Source organism: Plutella xylostella, chromosome 12, assembly GCF_932276165.1.
Source record: "Plutella xylostella chromosome 12, ilPluXylo3.1, whole genome shotgun sequence".
Taxonomy (NCBI): domain Eukaryota; kingdom Metazoa; phylum Arthropoda; class Insecta; order Lepidoptera; family Plutellidae; genus Plutella; species Plutella xylostella.
This window is the reverse complement of record NC_063992.1, coordinates 4,444,638-4,466,686: the sequence shown is the minus strand read 5'-3', so window position 1 is coordinate 4,466,686 and position 22,049 is coordinate 4,444,638. Positions and strand designations below refer to the sequence as shown.

The 22,049-nt window shown below is 39.3% G+C and overlaps 1 protein-coding gene across 1 annotated transcript in view; it reads right to left on the bottom strand.

Moving 5' to 3' along the window:
• Positions 1 to 9: 9 nt before the first annotated feature.
• The window catches only part of LOC105384194 (headcase protein), a 39,085-nt gene continuing 17,045 nt past the window's right edge, over positions 10 to 22,049 (bottom strand). The window contains exons 3-5 of the mRNA XM_038119363.2: positions 2,067 to 2,255; positions 398 to 586; positions 10 to 314 (exon numbers count right to left, since the gene is read on the bottom strand). Of these exons, the coding sequence (XP_037975291.1) occupies positions 144 to 314; positions 398 to 586; positions 2,067 to 2,255 (549 nt within the window). The 3' untranslated portion in view covers positions 10 to 143. The remainder of the gene's footprint in view (positions 315 to 397; positions 587 to 2,066; positions 2,256 to 22,049) is intronic.

The window sequence follows — 22,049 nt, the reverse complement described above, 5'->3', positions numbered from 1 at the left end:
CTGGGCGGGGTGGGCGGGCGGGGGGCCATGCTCGTGTTGACGACGGGGCGCAGGGCGGGCGGCGAAGCGCGGCGCGGCGGCGACGGCGGCGGCCAGGCGGGCTCGGGCGGGGTGCCGGGGGACAAGCCCGGCACCGCCGACTGTTATGGCCACTGCTGGAACAGCGGGAAGGCCCGCTTGGTGAAGCAGTAGGGCAGCGGCTTCACGAAGTGCGTGTCGAGCACGCGGCAGTGCGGGCACGTCACCGGGTGCGAGTAGTCCGAGTAGTTCAGCCGCTGTTGCGGGTGGAGCAGCGGCTTGTAGCACGTGTTGCACTGTCGAACAAAGACTACTTTTAGCTACTGATCTACCAATTCCAAAACCAGAATCTAGCCCTATATTTTCATGTAACCCTTACCTTGAGTCGGTCGGCGCAGCACGGGGTGGCCATGAAGATGTCGTAGGAGTACATGGTGCCGAGCACGAGCGAGGAGCCGTCCCACTTGACGCCGCAGAACCGGCAGCGGATGGTGCGCTCCGGCTCGCAGCGCTCCAGGCAGCCCATGCACACGCACGTCAGGTACTGCGTGCGACCCTCCACTTTCACCTGCAGAAGAAAAATTAGACTTGTTTAATATGCTATATGCTGTAACGACCTGGACAATTTTAGCACGGAATGGTGTAAGCAGGCCCAAGAAAGGAATATGTGGGAAAGTTCAAGGAGAGACCTTCGCCCAGCAGTGGGACACTAGAGGTTGAGAAAAAAAAATGCTGTAAGGGTTTAGCACATCTAGATAGGTATGTGAACCCACCAACCCGCAGTGGAACAGCGTGGTGGGAAATGGTCCAAGATTAGGAAGGCAGTTTAGATATAGGGATATGCACAAAGGTGCCACTCGAGAGAGCCAAGGTGCAGGTGCTTACACCCCTACAGAGAATAGAATGCTTTAAGGGTTCTTAATTAAGTATCCACAGAAGGATATACGAGTATATGCTTTAATTCTTGTCCTCGCCATTTGTCAACGATTAAGATCGTCGCGGCAGTTTAAAAGCTTCAATAGAAGAGATTACGCAACATAAAAGAATGAGTAGTCCCGAGACCGGATGGCAATGTTTATGGTAATCCAGTGAGGCAGCAGCTAGCGGGCGCCTCCTAATTCGCTGAATAAACAACACGAGTGGAGAAGTTACTCCGACGTATGAGTCTGAGACGGTGGGACGTTTATGTTATTTTGTAGACTTAAATAAACTTCGCGGGATCTTATTTAAGTTTCCAAACTCCGTGTAACAAACACCCTCTCGGTTGGGGAAGTTTTCGAACGGATATGTATCTGTGGGAGGTACCCTTTCTTTCTTAAGTGCTCACTTGAGTTGCGGCGGATACGTCTGTGTTACATTCTACATGCGAATAGAACTCTCTGTTTTCAGCGAGTCAACAAATAAATTTGTAATCCCTTGAGCTGTTTGAAGTATAGCCTGAATGAAACATGTTGTACTCCCGAAGAAGGTATCTGAACTTATGTTTTCTTTAGAACTATTTATGAATTCACCGTTTCGTTTTGACTAATGAATTATACGCCGTGAAATGAGCTTAATACATAAGCAAGCGGATTTCCTAAGAACATCTGTCTGTTCCCACAGACTGTCTGGGACATATTTTACGAGGATCTTATCGAGCTTGTAAGTAATAAAAGCGATTGCGGGGGAAACAAACATCTACTTCGAATTCGTTCTCTCCTTACTCCTAATACATAATGTATAGAGGTATAATAAGACGCGGATGTTTCATATGAATATGACAGGTATGTATTTTGTTATCTTTAATTCTACAACGTGAATGAACGTATATTTTTACGAATGGATAAGTTTTGAATCTTGATAAAGTTTTTGAGACAAAAAAATACAAAGTATACATACAATAAAAATAAAAGCGTTTCCGAAACCAACGTGCGTGTATGAAGAGACTTAAGAATAGAGGAAGCGAAAGAAGTATGTCAGGATCGTGGCACGTGGAGACCCATAGTGTCTGCCTTACCCTCTGGGAGACAGGAGTGAGCATATTATGTATGTTTGTATTATTTGCTTACCTCGACAGCGGCGCTGGTGTGCTGGCGCGGGCTGAGGAAGAACGTCCCATCCACCAGCGGGTAGCGGTCGAACACGTCCAGAGTGTCGTCACACAGGGCGCAGGAGACGCGCGGCTTGTGCTGCCCCGCCAGCGTGGACAGGATGAAGAGGCGGGTCTCGTCGTTGCCATGGTTACCCTCGTCCTCGATCTGCAACAATGAGAGAGGTACATGAGTAAGCTATCGCGCAAGTAAGCGATGCGACCGTAGCCGGTTCGCAGGATTGGATCTCGCTACTTCCAATTTTACTAGGACACCTTTTCGATATCTATCTTACGACTAAGGGCCGGTTTTTTGATCCGTAGTTAAGCATTGGTAAAAAATCGAAATAATTGGTAAAAAATCAACAAAATTTATATGTAGCTTTCATGCTTGACAACTTGACTAATGGTTAAAGTTGACTACGGATAAGATGATGGCCTAAGAATCGCGCAAGCTTCGATGATCGCGTAGTCGCGTTCTACTAGGGCGATGCCTGAGAGAGAGCAGCTCATTACTTATGGAAGATAGAGAATACCGCGGGCCCACAATTTCAATATTTCATATCCCCACATTTACATATTACGATTAATGCACACACCCACGACACTTACCGCGGCAACTCTCCCTTCGTAATAACGCAAGTAAATGACTGCATAAAGTTGAATAATGAAAGGCTGAAAGGCAATTACGCTGAATTCAGAGTCGAAGTCAAACAAAGGCGTACGAGCGCGCCCGAGATCGATTGTGAGCACAATTCGTTCACGTACTAGCAATTTGTGAGAGCGAATAATAATGAAAGTTTAACGAGTTCCATAGCTGAGTAGGCATACGATACATAATTAAACCCATTATTAATTATCAAAGTCGGTTGTCACGTTAAATTAACTAAAATATAGCCGCGGCATTATCAGTAGACCTTGCGAAAGCGCATGAAAGCGGAGCTAGAGTTGGCCGCAGGGCAGACATAAAATTGCTAACTGATCATAAGGAACTTGCACATTCCGATGCGTATCTATGACGGTATGGTAAACATTCTATTATTAGATCCGCGTCGTGTCACCAGGAGCACATAGAACGTAGTGGGAGAGAGCGTTGACCTACGAGTACGCAAACAAACTCAATATGATTTGCAGTGCGGTGCAGTTTGCCAAGAGACGGGCGGGGGCGGCCATCCGCCGAGCGCAGAACACTACCGCGATACCTTACTTCCTTTCGCCTACAATACAATACAATACAATATAACTTTATTGAACAAAACACACAACATACATTAAATAAAACTACGCCTACCTACACTGTTCTCAATTTTTGAGCAACCAAGCTAAATATAAACCTTCATACACAAATGTGCACATTTCCCTGTTGCAAATTGCAGTCGGCGGACACCTGTCATCAATTTTGGAAAGATAAATAACCAGGCGGCGCGGCCGCGTGGTCGGGACGCGAATGATTGATTCATTCCAGCAAACAGCTGTTCGCATTCGACCGAGCTTTTGATTGATATCGCCAAATTATTGTCTAGATACTCAGCGACATTCATGAAACATCCGCCGCCGCTGTAACTAAGTACTAAGCTATGTTGGCGTCAGTAAAATGAGGTAGTTTGTCAATTAAGTCAGCGCCCGAAACGTCGCCCGAGGACTAATGAACGACAATTAAATAGTAAGCGCTGACTTCAAAAGGTGCTGAGGTTGCGGCGGCGCCGGGCGTCGAACCCGCGACTCCTCTCTGCAAACTTACACAATTTACTTTTGCACTGCAAGATTGATGAGCTCCGCAACGACAGTCTATTTATTTACTCAATCCGATCACGCTTTGTCTTGCAATCGTAGCCTTTTACAGTCTAGGATGACTCGTCGCTGCAGTAAACCGCACATAAAACTCAGACTATAACCAGATATTATTACGTGGCGGAAGAACCGCAGTCTGACTATATGCAACTCAGTGTAGGGGGTGTATACGAGCAGACGACCATTTCGACTGTAACTATTACATACGAGTGCTCTCTCGTTTAATTAGCTCTCCTTGGGTAATCTGCATAGACAAACTTTAGCCGGACCAAAAGGACTAACTATGCTTCCGTGTGGTGAAAGATTAATTGAAATAAAGGAACGGTTGAAGTTTTTTTCACATTCGAGATGTAATCGCCTGTCGTTTGTTTTCGGGTGTCGGAAGAGGTCTACGAGGGCGCGAGTCCCGAGCCGAGTACCAGGAGCGCAGAGAGTGCTTGAAGCGTCGTTAGCTCTCGACGATGTGCCACAACGACTGTACACACGTTAAAACTTTCACGATTGAAGGTGGCGCATTAATTAAACTGTCGCTTGGGGTTTGTACAGCTCAAGTTTCATCTTTTTGTCACACTTCAACAAAAGTGTCGTCTTCACAGCTGCTGAAATATCTCGTAGCTTGCAACTTTATATCGGCTGTAAATTGTGTGCTAATTGCTTTGTTTGCACAGTTTGTCGTCTGCACATTAGTGTAATGGGAAGATTTTAAAGACGACGCCGGTAGTGGCGCGGTTATATTGCAGTATAAATCTGAACTGTACCCGGGAGGGTGGCTTATTCTTTATTATATTCAAATGAAAGTTTTCCTATCCTTGTTCGTAGATGGTGTGGTCGCGACGGGTAAAATTTGGTACAAAGAGCTAATTCGCGGAGAAAGCGGCCGCCGCCGAGCGGGAGCGAAAAACCCCACTACAGATCCAATTAGCCGCACAAGATATCCAATAAAATGGAATCTGATTCGGTTGGAATTATAATTGAATTATTATATCTTGTTTAATTTTAAGCCAGCGCAGATTCAACGGTTCACAGATGGTATTGAGTAATACTACATATTTGAATCATCCACTTGAAAGTCTGCGGTTAGGATCGACACTCGAAGCTTAACAAAGATGGTTTGTTTGCGCTTCCTTCATTGTTGGCAGACATTTTAAACGCATTGCGAATGCGTATTGCGTGAGCGTAGCTAGACGCACTGGAATATGCAACTGCATGTAGGTACCTATAGCTAGTCGGTAACAAACAATATCTCAACTGCACGGACAATTACAGGTTTATATCGTCTGCACCATTACTCGACGACGATAAAACTTGTCTGCGTTCATCAGTATGCGACTGTGAAAGGGCCCGGTTTATGTAAATCTGAAGCATTTATTATAACCGCAACTTTGTAAACGTCACCGATACGCCCCGCTCTAGCGATTCATAAGGCGTGCAATTTGCTAATCTCCACAGAGAGAATTCATCTGACGAGACGGATACCGAGGCTGTGCATATTTCCGCACATGTTATTGAGGTATTTGTGCAATTTTTGTGCCTCGAATCCCCCCGGGAACGCGCGGAGGTGTCGCCTAGCGGAGCGCCAGTCTCGCGTGTCGCGATATTTTCTCGCCCGAATTACCTTCGCGTCCAAAAATTCCATATTAAAACGAGGTGTTCACATTTCTTACATTTTGCCGGAGAAATTCAGAGGGATCTTGTTAACAAAACAAAAAGGAGCAACGTCTTTATATTACAGTTTGGTCGCATTTTATTTGCGCCCTCGAGCGATATGAAGTGGCGGGTGAGGGGCCATCCCTAGTCGTCACAACGAGAATGAAGTAAAATTTAGATTCAAATGGGTGTTAAAAATGCTCGGTTGCAAAGTGAGTGGGTGTAGCGACTTTGATGCGATTTTGATGAGGTGCCCGTCGGATACTAGCGGCGACGAAGACATTTTTATTAAAATTTGTTGTAAGATCGACAATGCAAGTAAATTTAGGACGTTCGCTAGCATAAATTTGTCGAATAATGGAATGAGTATTTTATCAATGTCAATGTTGAATTTTTAAATGGAAATGTTTGGGTAATGTTTTTTAACTAACTGTAACTGTTTTTTTTCCATTTGCCTAGCGTTGCGGTTTATCGTGTTTCATTGCAGACGGGAATCCTTTACATGGAAAACTACTTATGCTTTAGTTGGTTTTATTGTTACATCGCTATTGTTACGTAACTTGTATTGCCCATTACACTGGATACGCATTATCTGACTAGAAAAAGAACGTAATTAAACATATACAACATTAAAACAGTATTTGTTGCTAGAGTGTATAATTTGGCATCATTATTGAAGTCTATTTAAATCGTGTGTTTAAATTTGTTTCATTACATGCAAAATTTTGTTATATTAATTATGTTAATGTGTTGAATGGATGCAAGAAAGTATATAATTATTGAAAATTGCAAAATAATCTAGGTAAGTTGATATGTTGTTTGATTATAATGTTTACCATCTACCAACCATCATTAATAGTCTAGCCATAAACGATTTACTAAAATGTATCAGTAGGTTCATACTTCTGTACCTATACATTTAAAATTGAGTAGGTATATTAGTCTATCGTTAATAAGAAAAAAAATAGTCGAAAGGTCGAGCTCTACTGCTCAATGAAAAAAAACATTTTTTACATTGGCATTCATTCGATGAGTCTAATTTGTTTATTTTTACAAAATCCCCGAACTGTCGAAACGTCGATTATTCAGGTGAGGTACAATGTGAAAATGGCAGTAGAACGAAAATCTAATTATGGATAATTAGCATTTTGTGAATAACCCATGTTGTAATCGAACTCTAGTGTGTGCGTGCTAAAATTACGATTTATTGATACATTCATATTAATTATTTTACAAAAAAGTAGCGTTTAGGCATGAATGTAGGATACCTACATAGCTGGCCCAGGTAGGTATATACGAGTATGTGAATCGACTACAACATTTTACATCAGCAGTAAATTTTGCACTAAGTTTTGTAGCAAATAAACACAACTGTACACGGCGGATAATTGAATGGTAAATAATACAAAAATGCACTTTATTTAAAACTTAGATGGCTGAGTCGGTACATACATTTGCTTGGCAAATAAGTACTTTTCGCGAACGTTTGCAGTTCTCGTTTGCTCACAACTTTGAAACTTATTTGGTTTGCGACTCGATGACTGGTTCAAGCATGCTATAGCTAAATTCACATCAATGGACAAATCTAGACAAGGTCTAGTCACACTGAAATACAAATTCAGATTTTCCTTGACATACATCATAGGGTGTATCTGTATAGGACCTGTTTAACACAGTATTTCACCACTAATTAATAAAGCTAGAAAGTAGTGGATTCTGTGCAGGATACAATAATAAGTTTACATCAATTTAATGTATGATAATGTGTATATAAAACATGCCTAACCTACATAAAATAATACACTTGACAAAGAACTCTTTGTATGCATAAAAGTATACAATCATTACTCATTATTTACCTGAACTGAGCATGTGTGCATTACGTTTACGATCGAAGTGTGAGTGCGATTCATATAACACCACAACAATTTTAGTGTCGAGGCAGTCCTCAAGTTGTAAAATTTGTTATTCCTCACAAGTGCTAAATTGCAAATGTGATACTAAAATTTTCCGAGAAGCCAGCGTAGAAAAAATATAAGTACCTACCTACCTAGGTAATAAACAAAGAATAAAATGTGTGGTGTAAATCGACACACATTACAAAAAACATGCTGACACCTAGATTCTGCTTTCCTTTTTGAGAAAAAAGGCAATTTAGATCGTGAGACTTAAAAACATATGGGGGAATATAATATAATAAACAGTACAAGTACCAGGCAAGCATAGATAGGAAGCAGTGTCTCGCCACGTGCACCTTCAGCTGAATCAACATAACGCTGAACAATCATCACAGACGGTGAACCAGAATAATAGTTTCTGATATCACGTTTTTTGATAAGTAGAGGTATAGGTACGAATTCATTATCATTGATCACAATTAATTCGAAAAGAAATGGTATACAACTCTACAGCATCTAGTAAAGCTAAGTTTGGAGTGTATGATGCTCTTACGGCAGATAACTGCAAAAATATCACCAGCAAGGTGCAACACCAATAAGACAAGTTTAGCATATGGATACATTCATAAAAATAGCAGCAAGCTTAAACAGATAATAAAGTTGTTTTGTTACGACACAGTTTACCAGCTAAACAATAAACAAAAGATAACGTTGCCAAGAGTATACAACTTTCGATTCACAGCCGCAGCCATATCAAAACAGTATGCAAATGCTAGAGCAGCATATCCAATAGGTATTTGATTAACATGTTTATTGAAAGCAGATACCGCCAAGTAGAAAATAACAGCTTTACTTATCAGTTGCAAAATACATATAAACATAACGACAAGACCTTATTGCTTTGTATTGATAACCCTGCACTTAGGGTTATATCACCTCGAGACCGCTTTATCGATGTTATAAGAGTTATAACTATAACAAACTTGTCAATAAAACAAATAACTCTGTATGCAAAAGTGCATTACTGAATGGTTGTTTCATGAAAAAAATGTTTTGCTATTTTGATATCTATCTGACACGCCACCGACCCAAGTTCAAATAAATATTATAATATCTCCTAGCACTCAAAACTTGGTAAGTCAGTTATGACATCTAGATTTAACCCCCGCTCTAAATTCACGCATAAGACAACGCAAACACATGATTCGGTCAACAACAAACACGATGATATCAGAACATGTTCAAATAAGTATCGATCATTATGCATCTAGCATGTAGGTGGTGTGAAATGACTATTTTAGTCGGCCATGATCGTTTGGTATACCGAGATAGGTATAGCTGATGGCATGGAGTTTGTGTGAGACTAAAGTATTATAAATGCAACCAAATGACTGTTTGTGATCTTCAACCAAGGACCGGTCTTTTAATACAGTTCATGCCTACGCCCATAAAATATAAGAGCTCTTGTTTATGAGCAATAATGTGTGTATTTTATATGCTGCGCCGATGACTCCGTGATTCAAATGGGTGGACGTTATGCGAACACACACATACACACACGTACCTATTTAATTTACAATGTGAGCATCAATCTTTCCTTCCAGGGTCAAGTTGATAAACTGGTGCAAACTGCTGGTGAAGTATGCCTACTTATATGGTAGGGTTTTATTTACCCGTATTGAAGACTAGTGTTAGCGCCTGTCTCTGCCATGTAATGGGTATGTGCAAATTGTACACTGTACAATACATACAGGGTGTAAATGTCATGCACCCGAAATAAATGACACGTTTAGAGAATTAAAAAAAACATTATCATGACATTTACATAGTGTATACCAAGTTACCAACTTAGCTTAATCTTACACATAACTATAAGTAATAACTATTACTATATTAACACTAAATTGTAGCAATTTGTACCTATCTAGGTGTATGTGTGTCGTTGTAGTCATCACACAATGTAGCACGTAGTCATATCTTAAACATACCTACTACAACTACTTTGTTGTAAGCTCATAAACAAATCTGATTTTTCTAGAAACATCTATGAGATTGAGATAGTAACATAATTATGTAAATAAATATTACTAAGTAATCTAGTAGACATTTATTGCTGCGATCATTACCTAGATTAGATAGTTATACCTAGACAGAAAACTGACCATAGACAATTTCAGTTACTGTAATTATTTATTTATAGACAATCATATTGATATGATGTAAAGTTTGTGATTGTATAGTTTTGTATTAATCATGTTTTTTAATTCTTTGTAATTGTAATCTTTTTATCGTAACCCATGGGGCGAGTTGTCGACATACTCTATCCACAACTTTTTTGTACCGGTAGCGCCAAACGGACACACTATGTCCAGAATGTTGCGTTCGTATTATTGATAATCTATAATCAATATAATTCTTTGTTTTCTCCATTACATTATATGTAATAAGGCCCTTTACGGGATAAAGACGATCAAGAATGTCTTGCATAAACTGTCATCTCGGTGACAAAAACCACCGAAAAATGCAGCCCGTTTAGTCAGATGGTTCCTTTATCACACGCGCATTCGGTAAACACGCGTGAATGTAAACACGAACCGACGATAAGAGACCAATACTGCCAGCCGTTTGCCTAGGGACAACGCCCGGCCCAAGGAAACCCAGCCACCGTACACCCGACTCCAACCTTAATCCTATTAAGATAAAGATCACTTTCAAAGAAAAAGAGGTAAAGCTGAGTTGGTTATCCGTAGCCGTGGTAAACACGCTGCGTACAATATTGAATGGGGGCTATTACGTAATGTCGATGTTGCTTTCGGCCTATTGAGTAGATCCTTAGCGGCTTTCAGAATAGTCGCTTGATTCGTAAACTGAATTGAACTTTGATCGGGCTAAGGAATGCTTTATTGTTAGCGCGTCTTAGGAATTGTATCTGATTAGACTGGGCCAATTTAAGAAGGGTAAACGGGCGCATTCTGACCAGGAATACAGAGGAATAGGTGTGTTGAATTTATTAGCCGCACTAATCATTAGGGTTACCAATAAATATACAATATAAAATTGATGCCTTCGCCTGTGGTTGAGCTAAATATGTATGTAGGATTGTGTTTGCGGAGATCGGTCTGTCATGAAATTATATGGTAGGTATGTCAGTTATATGAGAAAGACATATTATTTTAGTACCTCGCTCGTAAACATATAACTACACTAGTATGAAAATTATACCTTGACCTCGACAACTTAAACTACGTGATGCTTGGTAAACAGTAAGTACATGGTTAGATGGAATGACTAAACATTTATGTGCTTATTAATAAACTAATGAGTAGTCATAGTTTAATGCTGCGGTACATAATACCTTACCTACCAACACGTAGGGTAAGGGTACCGAGACTGCCAGCTATTTGGTTTTGACTATAATATATGACATGCCATTCGATTCGACCCAGAAAACTTTGATAGGATTACTAAACTTTATACATATACTCGTATATTTTTGAGCAGGAGCATTATGTTTGTTAGAAATAAACTCTGAACTTAGAAGTTGTTTAGTTAGCCAATAACCGGTACTTTTACCCTATTATGTATGTATGTACTAGTTAACATTTACACATCCGGCGACCTTAGTCTAGAAATGTTATTTTATGAAGGCGAATGAAATAAAGTAATTTATAAGACTTATATGGGTATTATCATACGTACATAATATACCACAGCTTTAAACTCTTTCCATTTTTTTTATTTTTATATAAGTAATGACAAAAAAACCTCGACTAACAAATACTTTGTCATAGATACTCAAATGATTGAAATAAAAGGGCGCGATACTTCTTATCACACACGGTTCTAAAACAAATATTGTGCTAAGAATTCAAGTGCGTACTTATTTTAACATTGTATCATAAAAGGTCTACTTACAAATATATTTTTAGATAAGATTCTATTGTTCGTTGGAAAAACTATCTATACTAACTACAATGTAGAACTGATCATTACCTAGGTTAATAACGAGTGATTTTTATAACATGACGATAAAAAATTAGGGCCTTACCACAAAAACTTAGACAGTATAACAGGTGTTTACCGCTGTCAAACGCCTACAAAATCTGTCAAATTTCGTTTAAAACACTTGTTAAACAGTGTTTAATGTTTTTTGTGGAAGCGTCCGTAGTCGAGCGGGCCTCAGTGATCGTAACTGATCACTGAGGTAAAGCAACAACTGACACGGTCAGCCATTGGATGGGTGACCAATTTCAAGTGGTGCTTTTCTGGACGCTTCCGTACTTCGGACGGCACGTTAAGCCGTGTGGTAGCACAGTTAGGATCTAATCAAACGTAAATGTAGTAAATACTATAAACAATTAAATTAGATTAATATCTTGGATGTGTTTCATACGGCCGAGGAATTTCTTTTATATACTTACATACCTATAGGTGAAGTTCACCTTCAAAGCATTTAACGAGCAAAATTACTATGTAGTGTAACAACGTTATAAGTATTACATTTATATGCAAATTGATACAACGAATTCCAATCTCAAATTGCAATTTAAGGTGTGCTCAACGATGTTGTTCGAGAATTAAGAGTATTTGCTGATAGTCCTGCGATCCTAGTAAGTATACATTACTTGTCCTTGTAAGTTAAGAGTATTGTAGAATTCGTATTTTGTGTGCTTAGGGTACCTAGATATCGTCGCTATATAAAATACCTAATGTTTATATTACTACAGGTATTACATACTTTAAGATTCATACCTATTTTCTTCCTTTCATGGTTACTTACCTAAACATCACCATTGTAGTTTCCTTGCCTAATATAATATACACAACAAAGGTAGTGTGCAAATCCTCAGAATCCTGTAATCCTGGTATTAACCCGAGGCAGGTCTTGCGATTTATAGTGTTGCCAGCTAGGCGGGGCTAATACATTGTCGCCCGCTGAATGCTGCCAGCTACAATACAAATTGACTATTCGCACGAGTGCAAAGTGCAATGTTATACAATTTACGACTTCACTTTACTACATGTACCTATGTATTTTAAGTAAGTATTTAATTTTAAGTACATAGATCCATAATACCTACTTAATATATTTAGGTTTTATATCATGTGGTTGAGACAAAGTAGCTAAGGTAAAATTTCAATATAAAAGAGTGCCAATATTTAAGTTTCCACAGGATTAATGTACCTATTTCACGTTAGTATTTTTTTTTACTGTTGAGGCAGGCAGGACCCTGCCCTGTCTAACGCAGACCCTTTATCACGGGAAAACATTCAAATTGAATTTATTCCGAACGCTGTGTAAGGTTGGCCACAAGAAAACTCACTGCAAAAACAAGAAGATTTTCCATTCTTTACGAAAGAATATTTTTAGCTAACTCAATAACTTTATTTATAAGCTATTAAGATAACGATCTAAAATTGTAAATAAGGAGGTTTATTTGGTTTTCTTAAACGCTTGTAAAGTTGCGTCTTTTAGAGACATTAATGGTCGGTCGGTTAGTAAAAAATTCAAACACAGTTGAGTACTAAGTAGGTACTGTAAAATAAAGAGAAAGCTTAAAGAGGCCACTTCAGACGATAACAAGATTAAGCGAGTTTAAAATTTCATCTAAGCCGTGTTGGCGGAGTCGTACTGAGGAGCCCTAGTATTTAAGCTGATCCCCAACCAAGTATTTTTCTGTTGACTGGCAAAAGCAGCCTTACTCTCTCCCTGATAAGGTCCACGAAATAAAAGGTAAGGCCGACCCGTATCTGAAGTTACAACTCGCTCCTCAGAGATGTTAAAGGATTTGGCATTCACAGATGGAGCGAAAAAGAAAAAAGGATTTCCCTCTTTAACCTTTGGAAAAGATTTCTGCCGGCGATGCCTTCGCTGATACCGTCACCTACTCTAGTATTTATTTGTCGTACGATAGCCCTAGAATTATGTTCCTCCGAAGCTAATCTTCAGTTTAGTAATGTACCTATGTAGCCCCGGTATCTTTCACTGAATGCATTGTAAGTACTTTTTAAAAGAAGCTTTATGTTCGCACGACAGCCAAGTCCCGTCCGTGTCGGGAGCCACACAATGGAATTCATAGTTTAAACAATCGTCGCGTAGGCGCAATAAATAAACCAATAAGCCAAACATTAATTACATTGTATTTGCTGGCAATCGGCAGGGAGCAGCATTAGCATTAGCCTCGATTATGGATAAGGTCTACGACCTATAAGTTATTCAAAGGACCGAGTGAGCGTGCGGCCAGATATGGCAGGTGTGTTATGTAAGTAAGCAGTCCACGTCTGCTCACCAGCCCGCTGTGTGCCAAGGCCCAGGACTATCGAAAGTTACCGCTGCAAATCCGATTTTCCCCGGCAATGCCATGAAAAGTTAAAGTGCACAAAGGTCGAAAATAGCCAAGCATTCATAACAGGTGCTGTCCAAACTTACAGAGACGCCAGACAAATTTATAATGATATAGCCCATTACCTCTCACAGGGCGCCATAATGATAACAGTAGAATATAGTCGTTACCGCCAGCAGGACTTTAGGGTGTACAATTTAAAACATAAATTAGATCGTTCAGTGTCTAAATACGGGCGGGTGAGAGGAGGTAGGGGTCTGGGCACTGCCGGGAGGTTCGGCACGATGAATAACGAAGCGAGGAGGTGTATCGAGTGTGGAGGCACGGGCTGCGGGAGGGCGCGATCGATTAGTGCACCATGCCACGTCGCTGCAGCCGGCTACCAGGGCCCTACTCCGACACTGTGCGGAAAAATTCAACACACACATGCGTTGTACCTTTGATTACAATGAGAAATTCGTTTCGTTCTGCGCTTTTTGTAAGCTATTTCCTACACGCTGATGGAGTGTTTTATTAATCACGAAGAATCATACATTGAAGTGACCGAATCAGAAAGATATTCAGTCTCCTCTTAGAATGTAAAAGGTTACCAAACTCAGATAAACTTCATCCGAATGACGATAAAGACTCAAAGGGCTGTTGTCCCAATACATAGTTGATAGTGACAAGTAAAGCTGTTAGCAGAAGTCGGTTCGATTGCTGGTCACGTCCAGCGACCGGTGATCACTTATTTAACTTGGCCGTGGCGTGATTCCTTTGAAATTCATAAAGCTGAGGCCACGTGATATAATTTATTTATGATATTTTTCTATTCAATAAAGTGAATTTCTCGCGAGCTTCATTATTCTGCAGACGCGGTAGAAACAGGTATATTCTTATTCTTTTTATTTACAGGTATAAATGTTAATGCCATCCTTACAGAATAGCGCAAAGTAAGCTGTAATTGAACACAGTGGTGGTAGTTTCTCAGTATGCTTACAAGCATTTTTGTTGGAACGTTATTCTCCATAAATAAATAACATTTGAAGAAATCACTCTTTACCTATAGCGTCATGTTCATGTTCGGGCGTGTAGCTGGAACCTGCGAGTATCCCGGGAATGCTTTCAAAGGAATTGGCTGTGACTTACAGATTTGTAGAATTTGTAACGGCCCATTGACTCCGCAATAGAACAATGGCGTATTAAGGACCACACAAAGAACTCTACTTTATTTCCAAAACATTAAATATCAAAGGGTAGAGTTCAGCAAAAAATTACTTACAAAGTTTAAAACGAGACAGCAGGAATGGCAGTTGCCGACACAAAAAGCTTTAAGACCGCTGATTAACATAATATTCTTCTTTGTTACTTTCGCTGTTAGTTGAAAAATATACAGCTTTATGTTAAAACTTGGTATCTCATTGAAGAGTTTAACTAAATCCGAATGAAACGAACCGAACCAGAAAAAATAACTACTAGCGATAGCTTTAATGTATCCCTGGCAAAAAAATAAAAAAAGTAATAACATTTAAGACCCAACATAATACATTACAACTACAAAGTTTCCAACTGGCATTTCCGAAAGCATTGACTGCACATTACAAAGAGGGCGATAGAAAGTTTATCTATGGTTTTACAAGTTTTGTAAATAGCGAGCTAGTTTCTAGACTAGTGCTGGGAAGGGGAACCATACAGGAAACTCACTTGCGAGATATGTCGACTTGCACGGTGATAACGTACAAGCTATGTGCCAGTGTATTTCTCAACAAATATAGGTAAAGCAGCATACGAGGCGAGTACTGATAAATGTGCACTTAGATAAGGTTATTTTTAGTCCGTCTATGAAAACATTAGCTATGTACGCAGTGATAGCAAAAGTACATGAAAGGGAATTCTAAAGGTTCATTATCAAGATCGTTCATCAATGTAAACTGTAAGCTAGTTTGAACATCTCATGTTGGAACTTAGCAACTGTTTGAAAGGGATACTTAATATTATACATATTCAGAAAATATATGAAATCAGTATCGAAAATTGTTAGAATCGAGAGTGGAGCAGAGATGATTATTATTATTTTGGACAATCCCACAGACTCTAGCCGCCTAGCAGCTGTAGATCTCAGATTGCGTGGAACAAAGGCTAGATCGACAATGTGTTTAGTTTCCAGATTAGACCAAATCCCGTCACCTAAACACGGATTTTAGATAACATTCAAACTGCGACATCGGTCTGAATATAAATGAGATTTTAGAACCCCGCCGAGCTCGTCTTAGGACTCCCGTGCATAATTACTAGACGCTACTCATCCAACTTTTAACTGGAACTATGAATATTTTTTAATAATTCAATAAAAAATCATTTTAGCGGGAAAGTTATTCAATCTGCCGGGAAAATGGCGCGCGGTTTGCGAATCTTGGCGGCGGCGGAGAAGGGGCTCGCGATCTGTTGCGTGAGCCAGAGTCAGGGGCACGCACCCCGCAGCTGTTTCCCTGGTTCAATGTCAAGAACGATCAATACGCGGCGAGCGGGCGCGATGTAAAATTTCGGCTCGTTTCGGCGCACTCCCGGAAAGCTACTAACCTACCGTAATGCGAGGGTGCGTCGCGATCAATAGCCGGTCGAGGCGAGGCGGCCGCGATATAAATAGTCTTGAACTTCGTCTGGGAACGACCGATTGGAGCGGCCGGCGCGCGCCCGACTCAGAATGGATTCCTTCGCGTTCGACTTTATTTGTTCTTATTTATTGGCTACGAAGTTTGTTTTGTACATTATCGATAAGTCGGTTCCAGGTTTATCTTACTAAGGTATGTTACTTTCAGAAAAATATTCGAGTAAAGTATGCTAACTTGAATCATTCTCTCTCAATAAAACATGAGAATCGTCAGCTGATGCAAATATTTCATTCAGTTTCTATGTAAATCTCCCTTCAGGGAACATTTACACCGACATCTCGGGGCACCCGACCGCAGATGCCGCCGGGTATAATCTCAACTACTCAGATTGGAAAAACAACTGCAGTGAATATCTCTATCCTAGGTACCCTAAGTCGCACCAAAAGCCAATATCGCACCCGCTTTATACCTCATCAGCATGCATACTACCAAACGTAAACCTCGGCGAAATATTCAAGATTGAATTCGAAAGTAAAATGCGATTTTGCAGCTTTGGTGGTGAAATAAAGAAATAAAATGAAGGAGCGGTGGCAAAAACGACGAATTAATTATACTCGTGGAAACTGAAAATCGATGAGGCAAAAATGAATGAAATCAAGCTCGGGCGCAATTACAGTGAGTAAAGGGAGGAGAAACGGTAATATCAAAGGACGAAAACGAGCGCTTCATTACTGGGAATACTGGCAATAACAATACGGCTAATGGTCGCACTACACCGCCCGCCCATCGCCGGGAATATCTCCTGCAAAGAATGAATCCCTGGTAGCAATTTATTTTGCAATTTTGTATTCTAACGTTCGAAATTTAACTTCACTGGAAATCTTTTATTTTATTGGTAGCTGTTAATCCAATTCATTCATTAGCGTAGTTGTTTGTAAACACAATCATCTGTGCGATTAAAGTAATTAATTCAAATACAAATATAAATAGTTACTCTGATCGCAATAACATAATATTAAAATGGTCACATTTAAAAACACCTGCCAGTAATAGGGTGGACAATAACAACCAGGTATAATCGGTATTATAAGATCGTTTTCCTTATGCTGATAACAATGAAATTGTATGACGATGCGGTGACTTGAGGCGGCCAAGAATTCATTATATTGTTGGCGACATCCACAGCGGTGGAACAACATGTTTAGTGTGTGGATAGGTCGCGCACATTGCCATGCTGTTATTAAAAAGCGTGGAAAAATATTTAATAATCGATTACCTTATCAAAAATTCTTATAAGTTTTCAATACTCTCATTGTAGCATAACTTGATTAGCAAGGTATTTATTAGCGTCACTCACTCCAATATTTATGTCTCTGCCTCTAAGTAAACACTATTATTTACCACGATGTAAGTGTAACTTTTCTAATAGATGAATCAATTATCAATAATTACGTTAAGTTACTGCGCATGTCGCAAGTAATAATAATTACAGTCTTACCTAAACACCTCGCAATTAGGTACGAGCCAGATTATGTGAATTCTATCCTTCTGAACTGAATATTAAGTGCAGTATTATCATAATTTAATCTTAAATAGGAAACCAACATGTACCTAAGTACCTACCTACTCGTCGGGCGATTATTCTTGAGTTATGTTAATGTTTGATACAAAATGGGTTTATTTTTAACACGAATTGCAATGTGCCGCTTAAGGATTGCTTAAAAGGTTTATTTAGTCGTCAACCGACTTCGATAGTTAAAATATTCATAATAATATTATCCATAAGTATGCAAGGTAACAGGACGCTGAAACTGAAAAACTCTGGTTAAAGTTACAAACAATATCTGCTTTTTGCTTGAACAATTTGGCACCGTTGTAAATATGAGGACACCAGGAACGCAAAGGCGTTTTATTTACTAGCCACAATTTTATGCGAGTATTTTCTCTTGACTCCTGTCAAAGTCTATTTCTGCGCGCCTGGTCAAATAGCCGGCCGCATAGATGCAGTTGTTTTGCTATTTAGTTCGATCGCACGGAGATTTGCCAACGTTCGGTGCCGACTGCAGCGCCGGCGACGATCGCTAACTAGGTCGACGGAGAGCGTCGACCCCACACGGCCGCCTTCAGGGTTAACCACGCAACACGAACGCTCTAACCACCTCTGATGTATGAGTGCCTGGTTACATAAGGCACAGAAACAAAAATAATATAAATAATAGTAAGTATTCATAACGATTTAGGTACTATAATCATAATGCAATTGGCATTTGTAATTAGTAGTTATAGTATAGGTAGTAACTAAACAAACGTTCGAAATATTATTAGTGTAGGACTAGTAACCTCAAGATAAAGTAGATAGGTAGATCCAATAGGCTTGGCAAATGGTAAACAAGAAACCACAATAGGTACCGTGATCTCCATAACTTATTGTTTGCTACAATTGCCAGTTATATTCGCAGCTAACCTCAAAATCTGCATAACAAGATTCCAGTAGATGGCAAAATAACTGCCTCTTGGTTTTATCGACAAACATACGACCACTGCTGAAGTAAGTACATAATAACAGAAGGATTTACTAGAAACACCTGTTAAGCGGTTATCTAAACTCTTTTCCCTTTACTTATCGTGACAATAATAATAGAATGAGAGTCAACGACCGGCCTACTTTGATTATAATAGGTAGGAACATAATGTACGCGTAATGTTTGTTTTTATCTGAAATTGTTAGGGAATCCGGTGCCTTACCGGTTGTCAACTAATCAGTATTGTATTTATTCAAAATAGATACTATAATTAAAGAAATTTAAGGTTTTTTTAATGTTCAAGGTAGTGAGTAGGTCGTAGGTAGATAAAATGGTAAGATTATTAAGGCTTCCACTAAACGATTACGAAATAATTTGACAAATACAATTGACAAGAGTACTGGCAGCTACCAAGATAATATGCGAATGAATAGGTCAATTAAGGTAATGTTTAGTTCTGCTTCTCCGATGATTATGTTCGACGACACGCCACGATGACGGCGGCGTGGGCGAACCTGCGAGAGTGGGCGGTAAAAATGCTTATTATGCACCGACATCCAACCGATGCGACCCTGGTAGCCGAGTCAGTCGATGTCTTAAAAAAAAACGCACTATTGAATAAACCCGCTTAATTTTTATCGTGTCCATAGGAGGTGGGCACTACGGTACTTAGTCAAGTTTCATAATGAAAATTTATGTAGCTTTCAACGTATAAACAGTCAATTACAACATCACACCAAAGTTAGGGCATGCTATTTCATAGCCGGCAAATAAGCACCTCACGGTACGCACGGCATGTTTATCAAGATTGCATTCAACGTTTACGATGTTAACAAAAACCGGTCTGTGGTTGTCATACGCTTATATGGCAGGCCTCTCGCTGTTGGAGACTTGCGATAAATTGACAAAAAATTCATCAATAAATCGGAGGCAAACGAAACATACTAGTTGCGAGTGTCTGGATGGCGGGTCGCACGCCGGTTTCACCATTTACAGCGAATCACATCGCGACGAAACGCAATGTTGAAAGACGAAATCAATCCGAATGTAGCTGAATGCTCAGCATACTCAAATTGGTGCTCAGAAATCTAGTATTTTTATAGCAAGGAAATTAAATGCATTCACATGCTTGATGGTACTCATTGGATAACCTAAATAATCTGAGTTGTAATAACATAGCGAGTAATCACAGAAAATGTATTAGTAAATATCGGTCTAAACGAGACGAGTGGACAGACAGACTGAAGGAACGGGTTTCCCGTTGTCGCAATCTATCATTCTGATCCAGTTCTATTGTACGCGTATATCTATTAACTGGGAACTTTCCCATTTATTCCCTACAAGGGCTTACGAGAAATCTGTAATGGAGCCGTAACAGTTACAGCTTTATATGATTGGTAAACGGCTCATTAAAATGTAATGTTACATGTCTACGGTGGCTACACGAAGCCAAATAGAAAGCTCAGTAAACACTCATATATGCTTTTCAGACTGAGAGGTATTGTTAATATGGATACACTTATTTATAATAGCCTATCATGCATATGTGGCATCCACACTTCGTTATGGGATAATTTTTTGGGGCAACTGCACTAAAAAAGATACAATATTTAAAGCGCAAAAAAGAATTATCAGATCAATGTGTGGTCTTAAAACGATAGACAGCTGTAAGCCGTACTTTAATAAAATGAAATATTAACTCTTACAAGTCTTTATATCTACGAAGTCGCGTTATTTGTAAAAACAAATCCTAATCTCTTCATCAAAGCAGCAGATGTACATCACTCCAGTAGAATCCGTTCGATCCATAGGAATAGGATATGTATCCAAAGCTCAAAGACTGCTTTAATGAATAAAAGTGTTTTCTGCATGTCACCACTTATCTATAACAAAATACCGAACAGTATTAGAGATTTAGACCTAAAATTTTTTAAAAGAAAATTATTTAAATTATTGACTGATAAATGCTATTATACGATAACAGAATTTTTTGGAGATACTACAATATAGGTAACGAATGAGATTGACAATGGACTACTCGGTTACAAATTATTTACTTTATGACATTGACTTTTTCTAATTACTTACAATCTATTTATTTACTCACCTTAGCTATTATTTAATACCTATTTAATTTAAATTTAATTATTGATTGATAATATTGTTAATTGGATACCTTCTTTTGTACATTTGCCTGTTACTATTAGTTTGCATGTATTAACTAGTGTGCTATATCACTAAATGTTCGTATGCTTAATAAGCAGTACATGGAATGTACCTACTACCAATTGTATAAGATCTCCATTTACCTGTGTACACGAATAAAGAGTTTGATTTGATTTGATTTGATTTGATTTGAATAGAGATATTGTTTTTGCAATGATTGGCTTAAATCGATAGATACTGATAGAAACATGTAACCGCAAGATGTGTTCCAGCACGTATGATATAAGACAGAAACATTTTAGGTCTGATTATTCTGGCAATGCTTACCACCAAAACGTTTGTTTTAAAAATATTGCCCCGAAAGGAGCCGCCGAAAACATGTGCATCGCGTCGGCGCGGCCGCGTCTCGCCTCCATATTTAGCCGGCTAAAAGTGGTGAGTTATGTCCATGAGAATTCAAAAGAAATCCACGTCACTAATCCTCGTATGGGGAACCTTGGCCACGGTGTCCCATTTCAGCGCACTGCACGAGTGGCCACAGCGTCGGGTTTCAAGCAAACAAGCTTGCCTCATCCCCTCTTTATCAATACTTACCACAGTTGCCACAAATGCATGTGTGAATAGGTAAATTGAATGATATTTGTGTTTTCGTGTGAGCGTAGATTCGTCAGTTTTTATTTATTTGTGTATGTGTTGTACAAAACGCAACTAAGTATTCAAAGTTTTTATCACAGTAACATGACATAAAAACTGATTTATTCATGTTATTTTGTTATAAAATTATAAATACATAATGTATGGACGATTGTGCGCTAATAATTACTAACTGCGATAAAGCAGTATTTATATCTTCGGCTAGGCAGGATGCGAGCAGTGCGTCATACCGGCTGGGCCGTATAAATTATAAATTTACATAATTATCTGAGCAGATGAATTACAAATAAGTATTTACTTTCATAGCATGTTTTTTTCTGTAAAACGACTTTGATATTTCTCTTTATTAT